Source organism: Alligator sinensis, unplaced genomic scaffold, assembly GCF_000455745.1.
Source record: "Alligator sinensis unplaced genomic scaffold, ASM45574v1 scaffold1093_1, whole genome shotgun sequence".
Taxonomy (NCBI): domain Eukaryota; kingdom Metazoa; phylum Chordata; order Crocodylia; family Alligatoridae; genus Alligator; species Alligator sinensis.
Window position 1 is genome coordinate 445,562 of NW_005842538.1, and position 24,791 is coordinate 470,352.

Sequence of the window (24,791 nt, forward strand, 5' to 3'; positions counted from 1 at the left end):
CTTTAAAGCGGGCTAAATGCTTTTGCACTACTTTAACGGTGTCTGTGGTTGCATGCCTCAGTAGCATATTTTACATTAATTCTACTAGATTAATTAATTCTACTAATACTGTAGAGGGGCTGGCTGAGGCATGAGGGTGCTCCAGTGTGGGGCTAGCTGGCAGGCAGCTCCCTTACTGAAGCACCCTTGTGCCCCAACCAGCCCCATCAGCATCTACACATGCACACTAAATAATGTCACCATAGGGTAGTACTTGTGTTTATGTAACAGACTTACCTTTTGAGCTCTGGATGAGTCCTGGGCTTGAGATTCTGCAGTTGTGATTGGTGGAGCCCATCCACCAATCAGAAGCAAGCCAGGGTAAGCAAGACCATACCTGCTGTAGGAAATTCATCAGTGTAATGAGCCTTAAATGACTTGGGGCGCAGCAAAATAAAACTCCTTTGAGGAGTTTTAGTTTGCTGCCCCTACAGCCGCGGAGCAAAGCACCAGGCTCCGTGTAGCTCAGGGGCTCTGCAAGAAGCCCTGCAGGCAGCCTGTCAGCAGCCTGGGAAGGCAGGCTCCACCCAAGAAAAAAGAGGCAAGCCTGATCTTCCACCCACTCCCCGGAGACTACCTGCCTGCCTGCCTGAGCTGCGTGGGGGCCCAGTCCTTCCCTCTGTGGCTGCAGTGCCCCCTGAGACTGCCTAAGCTAGGTGCCTCTGGGCGGGTGCCACCTAAGGGGGGCTGCTGCTGCCACAGAAGGAAGCACTAGCACCCTCCTCCCCCCTCCCTCAGCCCAGGGACTGTTTCACTCACCAGCAGCTCACTCTCCCATCCCTGCCAGAGAGGCAGGTAAGTCAGCAGGGTGTGTGCACGACACAGGGGTTTAATCAGCCCTAAACCGAAGTGATGTTTTTTAAAATCCACCACTTCAATTTAGGGCCCCCGTTTCGTCTACACACGCCAAAAGATGCCAAGCAGAAATCCTTGAAAATGGAATCTCCTTTAATTCACAAAACAATACAGGCAATAATTGAGTAAAGCATCACGAATGAATCTATGTTCCACAACTTGTTTAAAATGAACAGCTTCTACAAGAAAAGATAGTTAAGTTTTCATAACAAAATATAGCATTTGGATTTTTTGCTTAGAAATACCAGACTTTTGGTACCAACTTGCAACATGGACATTTTCCCTCACAGGACTGGAATAAGACCATTTAATCACATGTAACTGCCCACCTTTTAGGTGTTTACATTAACTTATTACTGACCTGAGGTGGATTTGAATCTTTACTATTTAAATTGCACTAGAATCCAAAACTTGCTAGTCACTTTCCAAATACAGAGGGAGACATAGTGCCTGGCTTAACAGATCTCAACAGAGAAGCAGGGATATTGGGAAAAGTGATGCAAAATATAAATAAAGTGATCTCAGTGACAAATAACTGATGGATTTGTGTTAATCTGATTAATTTTTTAACATAGACACATGAAATTCACCATATGAGAATATATATACTCTTTACTTAAATCTGTAAATAGCAAACAGACAGGAATGATGTGAGCATTATTCTTGGTATCTCTACAGTTAGGAAGAGACACATGATAGTTTTAGGGAAAATAACATTTTCTGTATTCTGATACTATCTCTTGTTCAATATTAGATGAAACCTACTCTGGTTTTTTGTGATGATGGTATAGGTGATTATGTTTTGGGGGTTTCTTTTTTACTTGTTTACAACTGTCAAACGGCATCATTCCATCTATTTCCCTTGTTTGTCTCTGTCATAAACACATGCCTTATTTTCTAGTGATCTGATGCCCCTCTCTCAACCCTGAACCCCATACTTCTATGCTAATGAATAACTCACACCATAAGGACTAAGTACAGACAGTTAAAAAGACCAAAGCTGAAGCCATTCAGTCTTTGCAGGTTAGCTTAAGCTGCATAGACTGAACCAATAAGCAAGTGAACAGATATTCATTTTTGATTCCAGAAATGCAGCCATATGCCTGCAGTGGCCCAGGTCAGAAGCCATGAGTACTAGAGCATGCCTCCCTGCTGGGGCAGACAGCTTGCGCCAAGGCTAGCCTGCCTACCCTGCAAGGTGGGGAGCTTGTGAAGAAGGTGCAAAACATCCTGGGATGCTGGAGGACTGTGAGTTAACTTGAATCTGAAGGGGATCTGGGACAGAAGGTCAATAAACCGATTTAAATTAAATCAGTTAAGTCAGATACTACATCCATCCAGGTTTATCTTAAATTGATTTTGGTCATTTTGAATGTGATTTATGTCCACTGAACTTCTGTTACGTTACAGATTTGAACCAGTTTCTGATCACTTATACCAGTTTATATGCAATTTCTGACTCTAGCCACGATATATAATTAGAGATAGTTTATATGACTTTCTCAAATGTTACAAATTAGACGGATTTAAATGAGGCCAGGACAGCATCTTTATGGACCAAAAGAGTAAGGGTGCTTTATACACATGAAGTAATGTGAAAATCATCATCTCAGTGAGCTTTCCAATGGAGAATGGGTGGTAAAATAAGTGTATCCAAGTTTCCAGAGGCAAATAAAGCAAATGCTTACAGTTCTTATTGTAATTTACTAATCAGAGATACACAGTTTTAAGAGGCTAGAACAATATTCGTGCCCGCTGTTTAGTGACTGGAAACAAACTAATTACTGTAATGCATACCAAATGAGGAGGCAGTGGCTGTGCTGTATATGGTGGAGGTGGTGTTTCTGTTATTTCTGGATCATCATGTTCACTCTCACTATAGCATTCTGGAGCATAAATATAAAATGAAAGAAAAGTTAGACACTCATTTATTACTTGAACCATCTTGGTAGGTGAAGATCCTTTGCCCAATGCCAAAACCTCATGAGTCAATGTCTGCTCCAGTTAGACCCAACCAACAGACATTCTATGACAACTTGTTTTATTCTAACCAAATAATTATGGTGAAAATCATCAGAGGGTATTCCTATAAGTAGCCTCATAAAATTCCTTTTTTTTATGTGAATGCACTTTCCAAGGATTTGAGTAAATGCTGTATTATATTTTGTTTTGCAATTTGGCAAGACCTATCAAAGCAAAATGGAAGTTTGCTCACCGCCTTAATCTGACCAAACAGTGTCACTTCTGGAGACAGAGTGACATAGCTCCCTAAGAAATGAGCTGAAATGCATGAAAAAGTAAAATTTCCCACATGCTATTATAAAAACTTTCATTCAACAACTTTCCTCCATATTGTGGAGTAAATAATCTGTACTAATAGAATACCCAGACTCTACATTTTTCATTTAATGGGAACAAGGCCCAAAGACCCCAATATCTGTTGAGTCCCCTGCTGAGTAATAGCAATTTTTACAAAATTAAGGGGGTGCTAATTAAAAAAAATAGCAGGGACAGAAGTATTTACTGTTGCTATTTAGATGATTTTTAAAAGTAGATTAAAACAAACAAAGCATTCACAAGCATTCATTTGTATAGACAGACAGAATGAGATACACTAGGCAAAATAACAGATATGTTTGTAAGCAGATAGTCCTACCGTTACCACAAAATAATGCTGTTTTTCCACTATACTAAAATCTTTCAGCAGCCACCAACCCTGCAAATGTAAACTCTAGCTGAGCAAGTGTATACATTAAAAGACTTTCCTGCATCAACCTCAGAAGAGAGCACACACACACATATATGTGATCTGAGTTTAGGAGTTGCATGGTTAGTTAAATGCAGTGAAAAGTTAAATGAAGACAACATCAGTGGGTACTGTGTGACTAGAGTAACGAATGCCCCTGTGGTTTCAACTGGCGCAAGTATTCTTCACTTCCTTTCCTAAAAGCTGTTGATTGCATAATGTCAATGTGTTGTTAAAGAGGAGCAGCACCAGCCTAGAAGAAATCGTATCTATATATATTTTACTTAACTTTCAGTCAGTTGGTTAAGTTTATGTTCATAAAGTGGTTTGGGATGCTTTTAGTGGTGCCATGCAAGTGTGAAACATTCTGCTAGCATCACCATTTAGTAACTATCAATTATCACAATTTTCAGAGTTATTAATAATTGAATATTTTCTTTCTTTTTTCTTTCCTATGTATATAGAGAAAACTCTGTCATTTTTTTGCATCTCATGACTGTATGATCAGAAAAAAATATTGATAGGGAAAAAAAAAATTATGCAAAAGAAAGATCTCAAAACGATGCTGATGAAGTGATGTTTAGGAGGATGTGCCACCTATTGTGATTTTACACAGTTCCCTGATGCTATTCCTGGTAGAACCATAGGATATTATAACTATTGTTTGGCTTGCTGTAAATATTTGCCAGCTGTGTATCACAGTTTTAAATATAATTTAGCATAAAGCATTAAAATGTGACGCAAGTAGAGGGATTTCACAACTGAAATCCCTCTACTTTGTGTTAAGAAACTATTCACAAATAATTTAAATAACTCTTAATAAGAAAACCTTAATAAGAAAACCTTCTTCAAATTTGTTGTATCTACACAAATGAAACCAGAGAAGCCCTGTTTCTGATACTGTAAATGGATTGGACTGGAGGACTAAATGCACAGGAAACATACAAAAAACAGAGTGGAGATCCAAGAACTTCCTCATATGTAGATATGAATTTATGATCTGTGGTACTCATGGAAGAAGTAAGGTGCTGGAAGTTAGGGTGTCCTGGCATTATGTCAGCACTATCTCAAGCTGTGGGGCATGTCCGACAGAAGAGTGATAGTTGGGTAGAATGGGGGGCCTTCAGTACTGTATATCATGACTTCAGGGAAGCAAATAATTATGTATTGTTTTTGTTTCCCTGAATGGGGGTCCACTCTCAAAGGTTTTCAAAATGTGAGACAATGTTATGAATGCTCTAATGATGAAGCATTGGAAACTTTATCACCATCACAAGCAGTTAGATAGGCAGAGCTGAATGTATAGCTTTCATTAAGCACAGCTGACTTTTATTTTTAATAGCATTCTTATTTTCCTTATTCTTCTCTTACTGCAACTGTTACTACTATTACAATCAACACAATCAAGCATACATTAGCTCTTATTTGGTTTTCTAATATGAAGTGATGACCAGTCAAGTTATGTTCACCATTATCTTTCATTCAAGCCATTCTGTTATTCATGGACAGGTCAAGCAGAATTGGACACTTCTCCAAGTAAAAGGACTAGATTTACCCTACTATACAGTCTAACATTCAACACAGCAATCTTTCCACCACTTTTCCCAGACTGCTCTGCTCCATCAATTGGCTGGAGAAGAGAAAAAAGCAGTCGGGAAAGAGATCAAAAAAGGCATATGCCTGCAGAAAGTTGGAGCAAATTGGGAGTGGCAGTGTTTTGTTACGAGAAAGAACGAAAAACATTCTCTAACCCAATCAAGGTAAAGGAAGCAGAGGGAGACAATGATACATCAGGCTCCCTAGAGGATCATAATCAATCATTTTTATCAGCACACAGCAATTTGTATTATCACAGGACATGGCATTGAGCAAGGTCAGTAAAATTAATGCTAGCATTGTCTGACAAATTCCTGTCTGTAAGTTAACTGTATTTGTGGATGTAGCGGAGGACTTATGTGAATGAAAGTATTAATTTGGTGCCAAACACAAATAAGGTGAGTCACGTAGGCAATGATCTCCTTGGAGACAAGTACCTGTTACCTTATGTCTACAATGCACATTTGCTGTAGTAATAAATAAACAAATGAATGAATAAATAAATAAAAGGATACTCTTAGAACGTATTAATTCCACAAGTATCAGATTATTAATTATGGCATCCCAGTTGGTCTGAAAAATCAAATATTTCAGGACACTATTAGGTTATGGTGCTATTAGAAACCTGCAGCAAGCAATATGACATTAGATTATACTTTAAAAAGAAAAGAGTTGACAAAAGTCTCACTGTATAAAGAAAACTGCATTTGTTCCACGCCAAAATTGTAAATTTTAAAACATACCTTCTTCATTCTTTCCACTGGTTGCCTGAGGAATCACAGCCAGTCCCAGTTTATTTAGCCACCTACAATATAAGCAGGAAGTAAATACATTTGTAGGGAGATTCATATTTTACTCTCCAGTATCTCTTACCATATTCAGGAACGTTACAGATATCACCACAGTTTTTTTTTCATGGGGCACTACGTGCTCAGAAGTGCCATCTTTCAGATAAACAAAGGTACAATATGACAAAAGTCTAATATGACCAAAATCCTAAACTTCACTGGTTTCTTCTCCCAATGCCCATTCCCCGTGGAGTTTTGACACGTGTGAAAAGGGTGCTTGAATACCTGTTACTCCCATTAATTCCAGAAGCCACTCAACACCTCAGCAGAGATATACACTTATCAGCTCACAAATTCAACCCTTAAAAACTAAGCAACTTTAAACTACTGTAAAAATCCCCACATTTCTAAGCTCCTTCTGGGTATATGAAGCACTAACTTAATTTAGATACTGTAACAATTTTCCTTTACAGTTTGGTAATCTTGCCCTCTGATTGAGACCACCCAAGCAGAATAGTACTGGGGCAGTAATTAATTGGAAGGCCTCCCTTTTCCCTTCTTCCCCTCCTCCCCACAAAAAAAATATCTGGTGTTGTAGGGCTGCTGCTGACTGAAGATTGTATACAAATCCCCAGCAGAAAACTACTGAGGGCACTTTGTGGCCAGAAATGCCATCTTTCAGATAAGAGCTAAAACAAAGATTATATAACCAAAATGAATCATGAATGACAATATGAATGTCCTTCTCAAAGGTTCATGGCACTCTTTGCAAGGGCAGGATTGTTAACCAGGATTTCCTGACCAAATTCCAAACGAGCACAAAACATACTACCTTCCTATATTACACATAACTTTTGATTTTAGTAAGCTCCACTTCCTGTGTCACTGTGGGCTGTTAGCAATTGCTGCATTTCCGTCCCTAGGTGGCTGCATTTCCTTAGTGCATGAAGCGATCCCGGGTTATAGTCTGTGTATTTTTCTAATTTATAAATCATTGGGATTCTCTGAGATCTAGGCTGCTGCCTACTCAAAAATGTATTCTCTCGCTCTTCAAACTAATCTACGAGACCAAAGAGATGGAGAGAAGAGGGAGGACCAAAAACTAACTTCATTAACTGTTAGATGATAGCGGACACATCTACACGAGACGTTTACTGCACGGTAAGCTAATTAGCTGTGCAGTAAACATCTTGGCATCTATACAAGTACTATCCTTCTGCAGAGTAAAAAACTCCACAGCAGCACACCTGTAGATGCTGCCCCATCTGGCTGGGTCCTGCCAGCTACTGTAGCCTCACATGGGAACACCCCTGTGCTCCAGTAACCCCTCCACAGCACTGAGTGGGAGGGAGCAGCCCTGGGCTGGCAGGATGACCCCCGGGGCCCTCTGCCAAGCAGGGCTGCTCCAACCCAGTTCAATGTGCTGCGCTCCTGGATGCATGTGCAAATGACAATGAACTCTGGAGTTTATTGCTCCTGGGTGCATGTTCAAACAGTGCACCTGGGAGCAATAAGCTCCAGAGCAATAAACCCCAGAGCTTATTGCTTCACATTAATTGCACATATAGACACACCCAGTTTGTCTCATCTTGGTCCCACTAAGGTCAACATATATATGTGCATAACATTTACACATTATAAGAAGCTATTCCCAGAAAAGCAGTTCCAGTTATCTTTGACCTAACTTCATGAAGATTAACATAATGAACGATAAGAATAAAAACTGAAGGAATTTCAACAGAAGATTCTGGCTTAGGAAAAAATGGAAATATAGAAATATATCCATTGTGTACATGAATGTCACACTGGTCAATGTGTGCTACTATTTACTATCCAACACATACAAGGTTTTTGTTTGTCTGGTTTTTGTAGAGTTCATTTTCTAAAATATGTTCTAAATTAATGAAGCAAATGCTTCATGAATCAACCGTTGATGGTTTAATGGATGGATGCATGAAAGAGTTGTAAGCAAAGGCCCTGATCCTCCAAACAGTTATACACATGAGTAACTTCACACACATGAATGCTTCCAGTGACTTCATTGGGACCAGTCACACATATAAGTGCTTTCAGGATTTGAGCCAAGAGGACAGATGTTTCTCTGTGTATTTTTAGGGAGACAAGGTTCTCTGGGTAAATGTGATATCTTTTATTAGACCAACTAAATAGTTGGGAAAATTGTTCTTTGCAAGCTTTCAGGTACAAACACCCTTCCTTCAGTTGTTGTTTTGTGTGCTCTCCTAGGTGGAATGGAAGCCAGTATGCAAAATACAGGTCTGTGAAAATGCGTAGCAGTGAGAATCAAATGCCCTGTAAGACAACAGGTGTGAGACAGGTAGTTGGCGGGCAGAGAAGGGAGAATTTGAAGGGGTGATAAAATGTAGCTGCTAAAATGCAGACAGGTGACCTGGGGTTATCAGATGGCAGGCAGGTTATAATGTGCCATTAATCCAATGTCTCTATTTAGTTCATGATTTTTTGTATCCAGTAGATTTATGAAGTAAAGTTCATAGACTCATCTACGAAAGGTGTTTTGTAAATTCCATTTGAGGATTAGAACTGAGAGTTTCAAGGGAGGGTGGTTATCTTGTAAGAAGTGTGTACCTACCAGTAATTGGGTATTTTTGTCTTTGATAGATTTTCAGTGTGCGTTCATTTTGGCGTGCAGTTGTTGTTTGGTTTCTCCTACATATTTTCCATCTGGGCATTTAGTGCACTGAATGAGATGCATTACATTTCTGGAGGTGCAGCTGTAAGATCCAGGAATGGTGATCCGTTGTGGGGTGTAGTTATTGTGGGGGTGATGGAGATGCATTGGCAGGTTTCACATTTCTTTTCCCAGCATGGTCTGGATCCATTCACTGTGCCTTGGGCCATAAGAAGTTTGCTTCTGGTGATGAGGCTGGTGAGGTTCAGTGCTTGTTTAAAGGCTCAGATGGGTGGTCTTTAAGAATTGGGTCTTTTTCTAGTATGGGTTGCAACTGTTTGAGGATTTTCCATATAGGTTCCAGGGAAGGATGGTATGTCATAACTAATGTTGTGCGATTCATGGGAATTTTCTTTTTGTACTGCAGCAGTTTTTCACATGATATCCAAGTGGCTCTTTCATAAATGTGATCCATCTCTCTGGAGGAGTGTCTTTGTTGGGTGAAAGCCTTTTTAAGATCTGTACGGTGATGATCACAGGTATTCTCAGTGCAAATTTGGTAGTATCAGAGGGTCTGGATGTGTATTACAGCTTTCTTGGTGTGTTTAGAGTAATTGCTGGTTCTGTGTAGATATGTATGTTGGTCTGTGGGTTTCTTGTATATGGCAGTTTGTATTTTACCATTCTGGATACTGATCATAGCATTTTGGTGTGCATAGCTGTGCCCATGGTCTGGAGGAAGTGTTTCTGGTTAAAGTAGAAGTCATTGTGCAAGAGGATGAAGTGTATAAGTTCAGTAATAACTTTAGGTCTGTACTTCTGAGTTGTAATTGTGCTCTTGAAGATAAGTAAGGAAGGCCTAAATGCCATCCTCGTGTGGGAGGCTGGGATATAAGCTGGTAACATCCATAATGGCTAGGAGGGTACTTCTGGGAAAGTGGTCTATGTTTTTAAGTTTTCATAGAAAGTTTGTCGTGTCTTGGACAAAATTCAGTCTTTAGTTCCAAAGTCTGTCTGGGTTCCCTTGTTTGTGGATTTTGCAGAGCATGTAAAAAGTCCCTGGATTGGGTAGTGGCAGGATCAAGTGTTATAGTTTCTCTTATAGTTCAGATGGAAACGATGTGATGCTGGTTTGGAGTTTTAAGGTATATTTTTTGAGCATCTATGTGATTATGTATGTATTTTATAGGTATAACATGTATATTATACATTTCTAGGTGGGGGGGAGAAATAAATATTAAAACAACAATCAGAAATTAAATACTACAATACAGGATAGGTTGCTAATACTAATACTAATATTAGGCTTGATTCTATTTCCTAGCATACAGTACTGCTCCCTATTCTTCTAACAATGTGGGTAACATGTAATAATATAGCAATTTAAAGCTTTGGGTCATGAGAGGGAGACTTACTGCAAGGGAATGGGCTTCAGTTGATGTTTCATTTATCCACTCCTATATTTGAAACTTTAAGATTGTTACTATTTAAACCCATTTAAATCTGACATAAACTTTAGGCAAGACTGTTTACAGATACATCAGTTCAACTGAAGTGCATCCCTGAGCATTATGTCCCCCTCATTCTTTTAAGCTGGTATATCATTATGCCTGCCTACATCCTACATCAGTTCAATATGACTCACAGAAAAGTGGTATATTTTAAAACCATTATAATTTTTTGTCTATCCACACTCTAAGTTCCAAAAGGTACCAAATAATTCTATAGCAATTTACATTTCCAAAAGCATACAAACTATTCAGCCTTTTCCCTCCTACTGTGAGGTCAACATGCATTATTAGCCAATTTTTCCAGATAGGAAAAACAAAGGCAAAGAAGTTAGAATAATTTGCCAAGGATCACACCGAAGTTTAGAGTCAGAACCAGGATTTAAATCCTGACCTTCTAGCCACCATAGGCCATTGTCTAAACCAGGGGTTTTCAACCTTTTATAGCCTAAGTACCCCCAGCAGTCGAATGCTGAGTGGGGGCGGGCAAAGGGTTAGCATGCGGCCAGATGCCAGGTGGGGTGTAGCACATGGCCGGACATCAAGCAGGGAAGTAGAGATGGCACATGGGCAGGCAGGGACAGAGCGCCACTGCCACCTCCCAGAAGCAGGGGCAGGGTAGGGCAGGAAAGCTCATCAGGCTGGGGTGAGGGCAGCAGCGCCCCTCCATGAGGTAGGGAAGCCCACTTGGCTGGGGTGTGGCAGCTGCCACCACTATGTGCAAGCTTTCCTGCCCTGCAGAGGGTGCTGCTGCCCTTGCCCTACCCAAGCCCTACTCCTGGAAGGCAGCGATGCTCCATCCCCACTCGCCCGCTTTTACCCCCTAGGACTGGACTAGTATCCCCAGTGGTACACATACCCCTGGTTGACAACCCCTAGTCTAAGCCTTTAGGTCATGATACTTCTCAAAGAAGTGGTTTATTATTTCTGAAGAGTTTACATAGTTCTTTACAGATCTATAAAAGCAGCATCCCTACCTTAAATTGCATAAAACTTAAATTGGTTGTGGCATAGAGCATATGAATTATATGCAACTCAGACAGCATAGGATGCAAAGCTGAGTCAAGAGTGAGTGAAATATTTGTGTGAACTGTTTGTTGACCTTGTTTTATTTGCTGTTCATTAGGATCCATGGCCGTGTGTAGACAAAACAAGAGGCATGTGTGCACAACACTTGAAAGCAGGTTAAATGCTTTTGCACCACTTTAATTGTGTCAGTGTTTGTGTGCTTCAGCAGTGTATTGTGCATTAAGTCCAGCCACTGTAGCAAATTTGGCGGTGTAATGCACCTTAAATAACTTGGGGTGCAGCAAACTAAAACTCCTCCTCCTTCACTCCCTACAGCCACAGAGCAAAGCACTGGGCTGTGTGCAGCTCCACACCTCTGTAGGAAACCCTGCAGGCAGCCTGGCAGCAGCCCAGAAAAGCGGTGAGACTGATCTCTCCCCACACCCAGAGCCTGCCTGCCTTCCTGAGCTGTGCAGGGTCCCAGTGCTTCCCTCTGCAGCTGCGGTGCCCCCCAGGACTGCCCGAGCTGGGTGCCTGCAGGCAGGTGCCACCTGTGGGGGGGCCACCGCTGCCACAGAGGGAAGCCCCAGCCACACGGAGGGAAGCTCAACCAGCTGGCAGCTTGCCCTCCCCTCCCCGCCAGACAGGCAGGCAAGTCATCAGGCTGTGTGCATCACACAGGGGTTTTTTAGAACCCACCACTTCAATTTAGGGGGCCTCATTTCATCTACACACGCCCAAGAGTGAAGTTTTATTCCTACAAATATTCATAGACACCAAAATTGATTTAATCCAAAAACATTATTAATTTTGTGCTAAAGTAAAGGTCTTGGCACACTGAGAGCTCTTTACAGATTTTTAGCTCTCCACTTAACAACTCAAACTACTGAAAAACATTTCAGAAATGAAACAGAACCACACCAAATTTGATGAGCATTCCAAGCCATCTTACAGATAGGAACAAAAATATTCTTTTATTTTGCCCCATAATTTAAGTAAATCTTAAAACTTTAAAACTCTTTGCCTGATATTTACCAAATTTCCTAGAAAATCTCTACCCTAATAGTAGATGCAATATGCAAAGTTTCAGAAAGGTTTATTTTTGTAAAAATTGAGAGTCAAATGAAAATTAGGCTTATAATGAGATCTTAATTCCAGCCTTAATTATAGAGCATAGACTGCCACCGCTAGAGCACAGATGTTTATTTTGAATTTGTACAGACGTTAACCACAGCAACAGCCACACACAAAAAAAACCCCACCAAACTAAAAATATCCCAGAATTACAATAGCTACTTTAAAGCTAAAGAATCCTTATCTATGCAAATAAAATGGTTTTAGATCGTTCTAAACAGAATTAGAGGTGGTCAAGATGCTCTTACTTACATGTTCATTTCCACCACATTCTCCGCTGCAAAATAAAATGTCTTGATCTGTGGGTGGTTGATCTTAATAGCACTTAAGGAAGGGGAAAAAAGACACACATTTTATATTTGTATGTATGCGTACATATATATATGTACATATACAAGAAAAAAGAATTGAAGTAGTTAAGACCATACTATTTGAGAGAATAACTTATCCCAAACACAGCACTTGCATACATTCTAGTCTATTAATAAAGATCAAATAATCTACCAATTAACTTAGCTCCTTTCTCAGAATCCTGTGCCATTTTTAAATCAAGCTGTAAGGGTCACATCATTCTAGTAAAGGTAGAAAAGAACACTGGGTCAAGAGAGCTAAAAGATAAACTTGGATACATTTCTAACATATTAATATTTTGGCTAAGTACAGACAGATATTCATTTTTGATTCTAGAAATGCAGCCACCTGCCTGCCATGGCCCAGGCCAGAAGCCAGGGGGCGCTAGAGCACACCTCCCTGCTCAGCTGGAGCAGACAGCTTGAGCCAAAGCTAGTCTACCCACCCTGCAAGAGGGGAAGGGGGGGGGAGTGTGCAGGAGAGGTGCAAAGCATCCTGGGATGCTGGGGGACTGTGAGTTAACTTGAATCTGGAGGGGATCTGGGGCAGAAGTTCAATAAACTGTTCCAACCTAAATCAGTTAAGTCTGATACTACTTCCATTCAGGTTTATCTTAAACCAGTTTGGGCCATTCTCAAAGTGGTTTATGTGCACTGAACTTCTGTTGTGTTACAGATTTGAACAAGTTTCTGATCATTTATACCAGATTCGTGTGTAATTTCTGTCCCTAGCTCTTGTATTTCAACCCATTTTGGTGGCAAAGCATTAAGAATTAATAATAAATTCCTGTGACAATAATGTAATATAGTGTAACATAATATGCAATAATATCAGCTAACTTAGCTATGGTCCATGCTTGGAAATAATCACAAACAATTTGTTAAGGAGATGCATCAACTAGAGAGAAAAAATTCAAATGCTGAATCCTCACATACTAAAAATACATCTCAATTCCATGCCATCTCTTTGTCAGAATAGTCAACCTGTTTCAAAAGATTAAATGAGAGACTAAAAGTTCATAGACCTGAAACCTGCCATAAGGAACTGAAAACTGGTGTTGTTAGATGGCAGTTGGTGGCTTATGTGAAATGAATTGAACTCTGTCCAAACAGCATACCTAGATAGTGACAGAAAGCATGCATCATCAAACTCGGTGGGTGCATATACATGTGATGCTATGCTGCCGTAGCAATGCACTACCGTGACATAGCATCAGCGGGCACAAACCTTGATGCCGCAGCTATGTCGCCATAGCAATGCACTCCTTTGGCATAGTGTGCTGCTATGGCAACATAGCGGCTAAAAATTACTGTGCTGCTGGCACAGCGGAGTATGGGCTGTTACAGCACCATTATTTAGTACTTCCAAAAGGAAGTACTAAATGACGGTACAGTAACAACGGCACCATAGGGGCACATGTAGACATGCCCTGTAAGTGACAAATTGAAAAAGAAACTTTCATCAATATAGACTGAAGTCACCAATTAAAACACTGGCAAGATGGCATTACAAAAATTACACTTCAGTCATCATTTCTCCATCTGTTTTTGATTAAGTAGAGGATACCAGGCATTCTCTTCTCACAGTGCATCTACATGTGCAATTAATGTGCTTGAATAAACTCTGGAGCTTATTGCTCTGGAGTTTATTGCTCCCAGGTGCACCACTTGAACATGCACCTGGGAGTGCAGCATGTTGAGTTGGGATGGAGCAGCCCCAACTGGCAGGGAACCTGGTGAGGAGGGTCAGCCTGCCAGCTTGGGGCTGCTCAGTGAGCTGCAGAGGGGCTGGCTGGGCACAAGGGTGCTTCAGTGTACGGTTAGCTGGCAGGCAGGCACCTCACTGAAGCACCCTCATGCCCCAGGCAGCCGGGACAGCATCTATATGCGCAATGCTGTGATGTAAAAAACTCCACAGCAAGATAATACCTGTATTTACAAATACTATCCTGCAGCAAAGTTAGTTAATTCATTGCAACCTAATAGAGACTTACGTGTAGATGCATGACTTTTACTGTGCAGCTAATTAATCTAGACTCACCGTCAGAATACCTGAATGCTTTACTTAAGTCACATCTTCCCCAATTTTTTAAAAAGATGCAATCCTTCCTTCTTTCTCTCTATTATTTGGAAAATGAGTAATGGTATACATAAAATTCCAGAGAAGAGATTACTGCACTCCTAAATAGTAAAGTAATTTATGCTGTTTTGATTTAAAACAGTGGTCTCCAACCTTTTTAAGTCAGAGATCACTTTTTGAATTAAAAAGCAACCCAAGATCCACCGTGTGCTGCCTGACCCACAGGTCAGTCTGTGGAGAGGGAAGGGGGGACAAATTGAGGCAAAGGGAGAAAAAAATATTGGGGTGTGCACCCCCAGCAGGTAAATCTGTGGGGGAAAGGGTGGGGGAAGGGGAAAGGGCCATGGCAGGGGGGCAGATCGAGGCCCCTGCCAAGAAGGAGGGAGTGGGGCATAGGCAGGAGCAGGGGCTGCAGTGAGTGGGGCCCTGGCCAGGCGGGGCTCTGGGACAAGTGGAGGCCCAGGGGGCACGTGCCTCCCAGGCCTCCACTTGTCCCCCACTCTGCCCAGCCCCTGCTCTTACCTGTGCCCCACTCCCTCCCTTACCGCTGGGACCTTGATCTGCTCCCACCCCACAGCAGTGAGAGAGGGAGTGTGACTGGAGCATGGGCAGGCCCTGCATGGGTGGAGCATGGGATGAAGCCACAAGTAGCTCATCTGGGGGGCACAGGGAGGGCAGGGCACACAGCCCAGGAAGGTACAGGGGCATGTGCCCCCAGATCTGTATGCCAGCCGGGCCAACTGCCACTGTGAGCTGGGGCCAAGGCAGCACCAGGCTCTTCCCAAGGGGGTCCCCCGAGCTGCACTGCAAGCTGGGGCCTGTTTGTGCTGTGGGCCCCAGCTGTGCTGCATGCCCAACAAAAGACACCACTGCCGAGCACCACTGCTGTCCCACTGCTGCTTTATTGCTCTGAGATGCCAGTAGGGCGGCCTATGTCAGCCATGCGGTGCAGGGAACAGAGGCGGGACTGGAGCAGGGCAGCTGCCCGGGAGTGCTACCGCATGACCCAAGCTGCTACTCCCGGGCAGCTGCCCCACTCCAGACCCACCTCCATCCCCGGCACCATGTGGCTAACACAGGCTGTCCCCAGCTCAGGACCAGCAGCTAAGAGCAATAAAGCAGCTGTGGGACAGCTGCGGTGCTTGGCAGCAGTGTCTTTTCTCCAGCATGCAGCGCAGTTGGGGCCCACAGCACAAACATGCCCCAGCTTGCAGCGCAGCTCAGGTGAACCCCCCAAGAAGAGCCTGAGCCTGACCAGCATGCAGATCCGGGACCATGCCTCCCCCTTGCTCTCTCAGGCTGCATGATCCCCCCTTCCCATGCCCTGCTCATGCAGTGCCTGCCCCTGCTCCAGCCACACTCCTTCTCTCACTGCTGCTGCAGCCACCCACGCTGCCCAATTTTTGGAGGGGGCATGTGCCCCCCTGATCTGTGTGTGGCAGATACGGCTCCAGTTGTGGGCCCCACTGCAGCTGGCCCAGGAGCAGCTCATCACTACATGCCTCCCTCCACTAGGCTGAGCCTCATCCCCTGCCCACCTGGCAGTGGGATGCACATGGCATCAGGCCACTCCTGGGCCAGCTGCAGTGGGCTCTGGGCATGAAGCCCAGCTTGCAGCAGCAGCCACCTCTCCCCACACATAGATCGGGGGACTTGTGCCCTCCAGTGTCTCTACTGGGGTGCATGAAGTGGCAGGGGACCCCCCCCCCCCCCCCACATGCCTGGATGAGCTGCCTGGGCTCTGACCCTCACCTGGCCCACCCAGCTGGGACCCCACTCACCCAGTGGCAGGGGGCACGGGACACCTGGCCCACCCAGCCAGACCTGGCAGCAGGGTTCGTGGGTCAGCCCAGCCATGTGCATCCTGCCACTCTCGATCGCGGTACCTCTAACAGTCCATTTCAGCGTGGTGGGGCTAGCCCCCCTGACTAAGATCGACTGTCAGGGGCTCCCTGATTGACTGGTAGATCGCGATCCACTGGTTGGTGACCACTGATGTAAACCTTTCTGCATTTTGAAAACAATATTATAACAGGTGCTCAATATGGAATAATGGAAGCTAGAAAAACTCTGAGAAAACAAAATGTAATTCTAGAGTCATAGACTTTCCATATTCCTTAAAACTTCATATCTAATGTCTGTTTGCAAGTCTACCCCTAGGTACTATCCATTGTTGTGGTAGACCTTAGGGAGGAAGGTATTTTTTAAAGGCCATAATAAAGACCACATGAGAACTTCTCATTAACATCATTGAATTGTGTTCAGAAACACCGGAAAGCCAGTGCTACATATGAAGTAATGAAAAAATATACTAGGCAGTTATATGTTTAAATTAAACAAGCCCTCAAGTCCTGAACAAATGGATGTTTCCATGTGACCTTCAAGTGTAATTGAAAATAGAGCTCATTGCAAAAATCTTGTCTAAAGAATAGCCTTCATAACTACACAGGTGAAAAACAGTATTGTTCATATCATTATTGACTATCCCACTAAGAACATAAGCTGTTTTTTAGATAACTGCAACAAAAAAGCCCTTGAAATACTAACCTATTGTGCTAAAATACTAAACTTACATACGATACTACACTACTGGCTGGAAAGTTTCTGAAATGGTTTTCTACATCCCTCTCTCACTCTCAGCCTCCTGCCCTGAATATTTTATTACTTATAAAATGGACCTGCTCCAAAAGGGAAACACACTCCGACCCAGTGTACTCTACAGCTTTATGATTAGGCTCTGATGAGATTCAAATCCCTGTCCTGAATCAGGCAGAGTAGGAACTTGAGCTTGTCTCTCAAATCTCAGGTGACTACCTTAAACACTGAACTACTGGCAATTCTGGGGTGGGTGTCTTTTCCCTTCCCTCATCCTACCTGAGAAAGTTTCAGTAGGTCTTGAGCTGGCCTCACTGCAAACAGTAAAATATTGAAAGTTTCTACGTGGCTCTAATTATAAATCAATATAGATTTTACCACTGCAAGGTGCACTAAATTCATTTTGCACACTAACAAAATTACACAAATTCCATGATCAACTTATTATTGGAGGCCTAGCTAAGCCTGATCAGGTTGAAGATGAGACTCAGAAGTCCATTCATGACATGCTTCACTACAGCTGGGGATTTTTGTGAATTATGAATATGCCAAAATACACAGTTTTAGGGATAAACTAGGAGGGGGGAAAGGGTTTAAAATCAAACAAAGCAATTGATAGATTTAAGTGAAATCTAATTAATAGTTTTTGGCTGAACAATATGAGAGGAAAATTCATTAATGCTGAAATAAAATGTTTTATGCTAAAAAGGTCAAAACATTATCATTTATTATTTTAACACTTTATTTATTATTTTGTCTCACATTTAACTTAAAAATATGTTATCTAAAATGTAAAATTGTTAACAAAAAAGGATTTTCATTTTAGCTCAAACCAAAATTTTAAAAAAATTGGGGGGGACAGGGGGTTCATTTTATTGAAAAAAACAAAACATTTGTTTTGTGATTAACCTGAATTAGTAATATTTTGACTTTTTAGTTCAGCCACAAAGATTGAAAAATACATTATTGGCACAGATCTGTTCATGGCCTCCATCAATCTATCACCACCAAATCCAAATATAGCTTCTACTTTATATATAATCTTATGCTTCCATACTTGTAGGTGAACAATACACTTACTGCTTTTTTTTGCATTCAGTTGCTCGTTCCACACTGAAATCTGGCAGATTGATGAATCCTTCCGCTTTCTCTGCCTACAAGAGAACAAGTCACATGCATTAACCCATGATCAAGTGCAGGACACTGCTGCCTACCCAAGAGTATGCATGCAGGTGTAAACTCCTAACAGCTTTTAATACTGTGCAAATTATTTGCTTCATGTCTGTGCAGGACAATGAAAAACTTTCCTATAGGAACTACCTGTAATGCCAATTTTAGTGAAATGATACAAACTCTGCTCCTCTGCCTGTGCAACTAGGCAGGCAGTGAGTGGCTATGGATGAGAAGTAGACATAGATGTACACTCCCAATCATCAGAGCTGAAGATGATATACAGCTAAAAAGATTACTCCTCCCTGCAGCATCTCTGAAATGGCCTTTATTCAGGATTTGTGACAAAAAAAAACTACAATATAGTCCAGTGTCAGTGATGGAAACAAATTTAAGAGCAATATTTAGACCCATATCTGAAAAGGATTAAAACTGAAGCTGAGCTGGGGAAATGCACGTGCCTTTGTAATGATCTCTCACAGATACTGCCACATACAACAGTCATCTGAGCCTCATGTAGGCAGTGTGGGAAATGAAACTCAACCTTCAGCTCAAAAAAAGAGAAGCCACTTATCTAAGCTGAAAGAAAATGTCAATATATATCAGTAGGAGTAAGAGCTATATCCTCTTTTCAGGCCTGGCCTTTAGAGACAATGTCCGGGGAGTACACGCTTTTTCTGATTCGACATTCACTAAACAGATGTGGTGCAAAAACATATAGAACCCTTCTTAAAATAAAATATCTCATATTCTAGATCTATCTTTATTTACCTATCTAATGTTAGAGCAGCAAATAATTCTAGGAACAATATAAGAGTCCAAAAGCCTGATCTCTAGGTGAAATTAGGTAAGCAAACATTTAAGGCTTAATTTTCTAATTTGCTCATCCTTGGCCTATTACTGGTAACTGTAATGGGAACAGAATCAGACCAATTGCAAACATTTTTTAAAGTACCACCTTACCTGAATTGCATGCACAAATGAAAGCCCAGAAGCTTATTTTAATAAGCATGGCACTAAGAATAAAAAGGTCAAATCAGTATTCAAAACCTGACTCTTTCTGATGACTTCATGGCTAAGTACAGGCAGTCAAAAAGCCTGAGGCTGAATTAATTCAATCTTTGCAGCTTAGTCTAAACTGCACAGATTAAACTCATAAGTAAGTGAACAGACGTTCACTTCTGATTCCAGAAATGCAGCTATATGCCTGTAGTGGCCCAGACCAGAAGTCAGGGGGTACTAGATCATGCCTCCCTGCTTGGCTGCAGCAGACCGCTTGGGCCAAGGCTAGCCTGTCCACCGTTCAAGGGAGGGGGAGGTTGAGAGAGGGGTGCAAAGCATCCTGGGATGCTAGGGGACTGTGAGTTGACTTGAATCTGGAAGGGATCTGGGGCAAAATTCAATAAACCAATTTAACCTAAATCAGCTAAGTCTGATACTACATCCATCCAGGTTTATTTTAAACCATTTTGGCCATTTTCAAAGTGGTTTATATGCAATGAACTTCTGTTGTGTTACAGATTTGAACCAGTTTCTGATCACTTATACCAGTTTATGTACAATTTCTGTCCCCAGCTCAAAAGTATCCCCCACCATCTCATTGGGTGGCAATATTAATCAAACCAGCAATGATACAGACAGCTCAGAGCATAGGGGGAGAAGCGCATGCCTGAAAATGCTTCCTCTGCCTCCCACTAGCCAGCGGGAGGAGCAGGGGGGCAATGTTGGCTCTATTCCGCTCCCATTAATTTCAATTTCCATATTTCTGGGACTTCTGGTCCTCTCTGGCTGCCCCCAAAGACCTCCTGTCTCTCTATTCATTGTGTTGAAGAAGTGCCTTTTCCAGTACTGCAGACCTAATCAATCACTTTTTGGGGTGATCAGGAAGTAATTTTGTCATATTTGGCCAAGTGGCAGAGGCCGGAAGGGGGTTTCTGCCTTTCTTGAGGCATTAGAGAGAGGTTCAAAAGAGTAGGACTTGGAAATGTAATAGTATAAATGCATAGGACACTTACTTGATTGCAGCTCCCAGGCATTACAATTGTAAGAGTAAAATATTATTAATAAAATTTTGTTGCACCTTGCTTATTGTTGTGGACTGGGGTGTTACAGGCTAACGGAGTCAGTTCCCACAGATAAAAGACACTAGGCAAATTAGTGCACAAAAGACGCTTATGGACCTTGGGCCTGTTAGCTTATAAAGTGTTCATGGAACAGCACCCTCTTCTAATGCCTTCTGTGCAGCAGAGAGTATTAAGCAGTGAGCAGTGGACTAGGCTGTAGAGAGCCCATATAAATGTCTGTGTAGTAGGATACCTGGAACCTTACACTGGATCCATTTTGATGTTGGTATATTAGCAAAAGTGTCATGTGGGGTAAATCTATATCACTCAATTACAGCTCCAGGAAGGGCTGGGCTGAGACACACCATGCTCACTCTATGCACGTACTACATCCTCAACTGAAAGTAGCACTGACATTTTAGTGGAGTATTTTATGCGCTCACCCAGTAAGCTCTGCTTATTGAACAGCTTATTGGTACACATGCAGTGCCACAGTAAGTCAATTATCTAACTTGGGTTCTGGAAATACCTTGTAAAGCGTAATTGAGACAAATCTCAGCAAGGCACTGCCTGGCACTACAACTGAGCAGTATAGGCATATCCATAGTATCGTTCCCCAGTTCTGAGCAGCTGGAATACCATATTATATCTGTCTTTATTCCTCTGGCATGGCCTTATTAATTATAGTGAATATAAACACCTCTCTTCTATGAAAGACAGTAAAGCAGACAAATAAATGTATCTATACATTCAGGGAAAACAAACTTGTATGTTCATGGTATCCTGGTAATATCCTGAATTGTTTTATTTCCAGTTTTTCACCCCCTCAGTCCTAATCAAATTATAATTCTGAAAACATACACTATGTTAAAACAGCTAAACTATAGAAAGATATTTCAAAGACAGGAGAAAAATCAGATACAGGAGAAGGTGAAGAAAGTTGGCAGCATCTTAAGTCACAGTGAACACGGACAAAACATGACTATAAATGGTGGAGACTCAAAAACAGCCTTACATTTTTATACTTTCCAAGATTTAAACTTGAGTCGTTGACGATGCTGAGAAAAGGATTAGTAGAGGGTAGAGGCTTAGCATCTCTGAAAATCGGTTACATTCTAATTATCACTACTGAAGTTTGATAACACATGTTCAGTGGGCATATGTGTAGTCTGCATAAGACATCTCTAAATAAATATGCATTTCAGTCAGACCAAATTGAGAGCTCTGCTAACAAAACAAACAAAAAAAACCTCTCTTTTATTTTATTATGATTTTAAGGGAATTTTTTTTCAATCATTCAGAGTGACTGAGGAAAGTTTCATGTTAAGGACTGTTTTGCTGTTGTTGCGGGTTTTTTTGTTGTTTTTTTTTTAAATGAGGAATGTGGGTTTGCTACTGCTGTTTTTTTCCTCTGTATTATATTTTTAAATTGTTTATTCAGAGTGCCCATGGCCCAGGTTTAGCTTTTCTGTCCATTTTTTTAATGTAACTAATTAATTAAGAGAAAAATATCAAACATATAAAAATGAAAACCAACAAGAAGTTCTAGTAAAAATCGAATATATCAACTGGATAAATCTCACCCTGAACTAGTGCTTTCAACCCAGAAACTAGAGTGAAAAAAGAAATATAGGAAAGTCAGTGAAAGAAAAAGGGTGTCCAGTCACTTGCTGGCTCTTGAAAAATTAGAAAGAAAGAACACAGATTTATTGTATGAAAATCTTTGTCACCTACAGTGCTAAATACAATAAACACCCTGAATTTACCTTTGTATTCCTCGTACCAGCCTCTAACAACAAATGACAAAAACTCTATACAAAAGCTGCATGTGGTATCAAAGCAGCACAGAACAAACTGTTGTTCTTGGGTATTACCACTGGATTATCAAGGTGAACCTAGAGAAGTTGGTTTCTTTATTCCATCCGCCCAAAATTGACATACACAACATTTTAAAAAAACAGAGATGAAGAGGGTTTTAAAAAAGAACAGCTCAAATCCCCACCTCACTTCCCAACCACACCCACACCCCAATAAACCAAACCTTTAAAAGTAAAAAGGGCAAAACTCTACAACCCCACAAAGTGTTGGGTAGCACCTAGTATTGATCTGTATTTACACTGTTTATCCAAAATAAATTAATCAATAAATGTATAAAACCCTAGTATATACATTCTTATAGATTTGAGGGCTCAGTGAGAGCTTTCCTCTTGGTAAATTTGTTGTGAATAATATCTGCCCATGGCCCCTAAAATGTTTAATCCAGACAGTCAGCCGAAGGTAATAACTTTTCTATCACTAGTCACATAACCCAGTTACAACTCCAAGGTGAAAGGTTTCTCCTTTCAAAGATTATTGCACAGCATCCACTGGGGCTAGGAGTACAGTTTAAATACAATTAGCCAGAACAAGTGTTAAGGATAAATACTGAGAGTATATCACCACCTGCACTCTCTTTTATTTTATTCATCAAAAGATACCCCATATGTCTGTAAGTGAGGGCACCTGAGTTAGGGGCAGAAATGACACATAAAATGGTATGAGTGATCAGAAATCAATTCAAATCTGTAATACAACAGAAGTTCAGTGCACATAAGCCACTTTGAAATGGCCAACACCGGTTCAAGATAAACCTGGATGTATGTAGTATCAGACAACTGATTTAGGTTAAATCAGTTTATTGAACTGATTGCCTCCAGATTCAAGTTAATGCACAGTCCCCCAGCATCCTAGGATGCTTTGTACCTCCCCCAAAAGTCCCCCCTCCTCCCCTCCCCCCCAAACAGGATGGGCAGACTAGCCTCAGCCCAAACTGTCTGCTCTAGCCAAGCAGGGAGGCATGCTCTAGTGCTCCCCTGGCCTCTGGCCTGGGTCACTGCATTTCCAGAATCAAAAGCAAATGTCTGTTCACTTGCTTATGAGTTCAATCTACACAGTTTAAACTAACTGGCAAAGACTGAATCAATTCAGCCTTGGGCTTTTGACTGTCTGTACTTATCCCCAATCTCCAAAAGTTAGTCCAACAGTTCTCCCAACTATACAGTTGGTCCAATAAAAGATCTCACAAAAGGCTATGCCTCTTGACATTTCATGTCTACACTCCACTCCAATAATACTCCAACACTCCATGGTACCCCATGACACAATCATTGACATACCTTTCAAAGCTATACAAGAGAACCTGATTTTTGTCTCTACCCTGGAAACAAGGTTCGTTATCCTTGAGACAAGCCTTTTATTAGTTGATTAGTTCCTCTACTTTCCAGTGTGCCATATGTGACAGACATGGGATGAGAGGGGAGTCTAGCATCAACATTAGTTCTGCTGACCTTTTCTTTCCCCTATTCACAAGCAGAAGTAATAATATGCTCACCAGGTTTCAGTATGAGTCCTCCAGACTACACCAAAAACTGCTAGGGGGAGGCAGAACCAGATCGTGTCCCTTTTACAACTTCATTTTTGAGGCATCAGATAAATAGAACATCAATGAAAAGAAGAAACCAAGGAATAGATGTGTGACTCACAACTGAGTCTGAAGCTCAGTCTGGATAAACTCCAAAACGCCTAGATGCTATCAGAATAATTTATTAAGGTTTCTCGACCTTATTCACAAACCAGATGTCTTTCCCACTTTCCCACCCAACTACGTCCTTGTCAGTTCCCCAACCCAGTCTGAGGGTATACCCAAACAGTAGTCAAGCTAGCTAAAGTACCAACAGCCATGAAGATGAGATAGCACAGGTTGTAAATCTTACTAAGACCATGGCTTTTTCTTTATTATTCATTCCATCCAGGAAGAGCACACACCAATTGCAGATGCTTCTTCAGCCTGATGAAGTGTATTTATACCCAAAAGTTTGCTAAAAAGAATTTTTCCAACTGTTTGAGTTGGTCTAATAAAAGATATCACATCTACCCAAAGAACCTTGTCTGCCTATGTTAGACCAACACGGCTACAATCTATACTCCTGTACTAAGACCAGGGATACATATCCAGGTCACTCGTTCACACCAATGTGTAGGCTGCCACATCTTAACTGCAATTGAGGTCACACTTCTGACAATACACTTTCTGTTGAAATTGCTCCACTGTTGTCCTCAAATCTCACTACAAGTATCCCTGACTGCATTTCTTCCTCTCTTCCTTCTTCTGTATAAGACCCAAGACATGTAAAATATAAGGACAACAGCCAAACCAACAGGAATTTCAGGAGA

The 24,791-nt window shown here is 41.6% G+C and overlaps 1 protein-coding gene across 3 annotated transcripts in view; it reads right to left on the reverse strand.

The window, feature by feature from the left end:
- Window positions 1–24,791, reverse strand: part of IPCEF1 (interaction protein for cytohesin exchange factors 1) — a 139,246-nt gene that overhangs the window by 30,755 nt on the left and 83,700 nt on the right. For all 3 annotated transcript variants that reach the window (XM_025213567.1, XM_025213566.1, XM_025213568.1), the window contains 3 exons: window positions 12,574–12,645; window positions 5,980–6,041; window positions 2,692–2,780 (listed from right to left, as the gene is read on the reverse strand). In XM_025213567.1, the coding sequence (XP_025069352.1) occupies window positions 2,692–2,780; window positions 5,980–6,041; window positions 12,574–12,645 (223 nt within the window). The remainder of the gene's footprint in view (window positions 1–2,691; window positions 2,781–5,979; window positions 6,042–12,573; window positions 12,646–24,791) is intronic.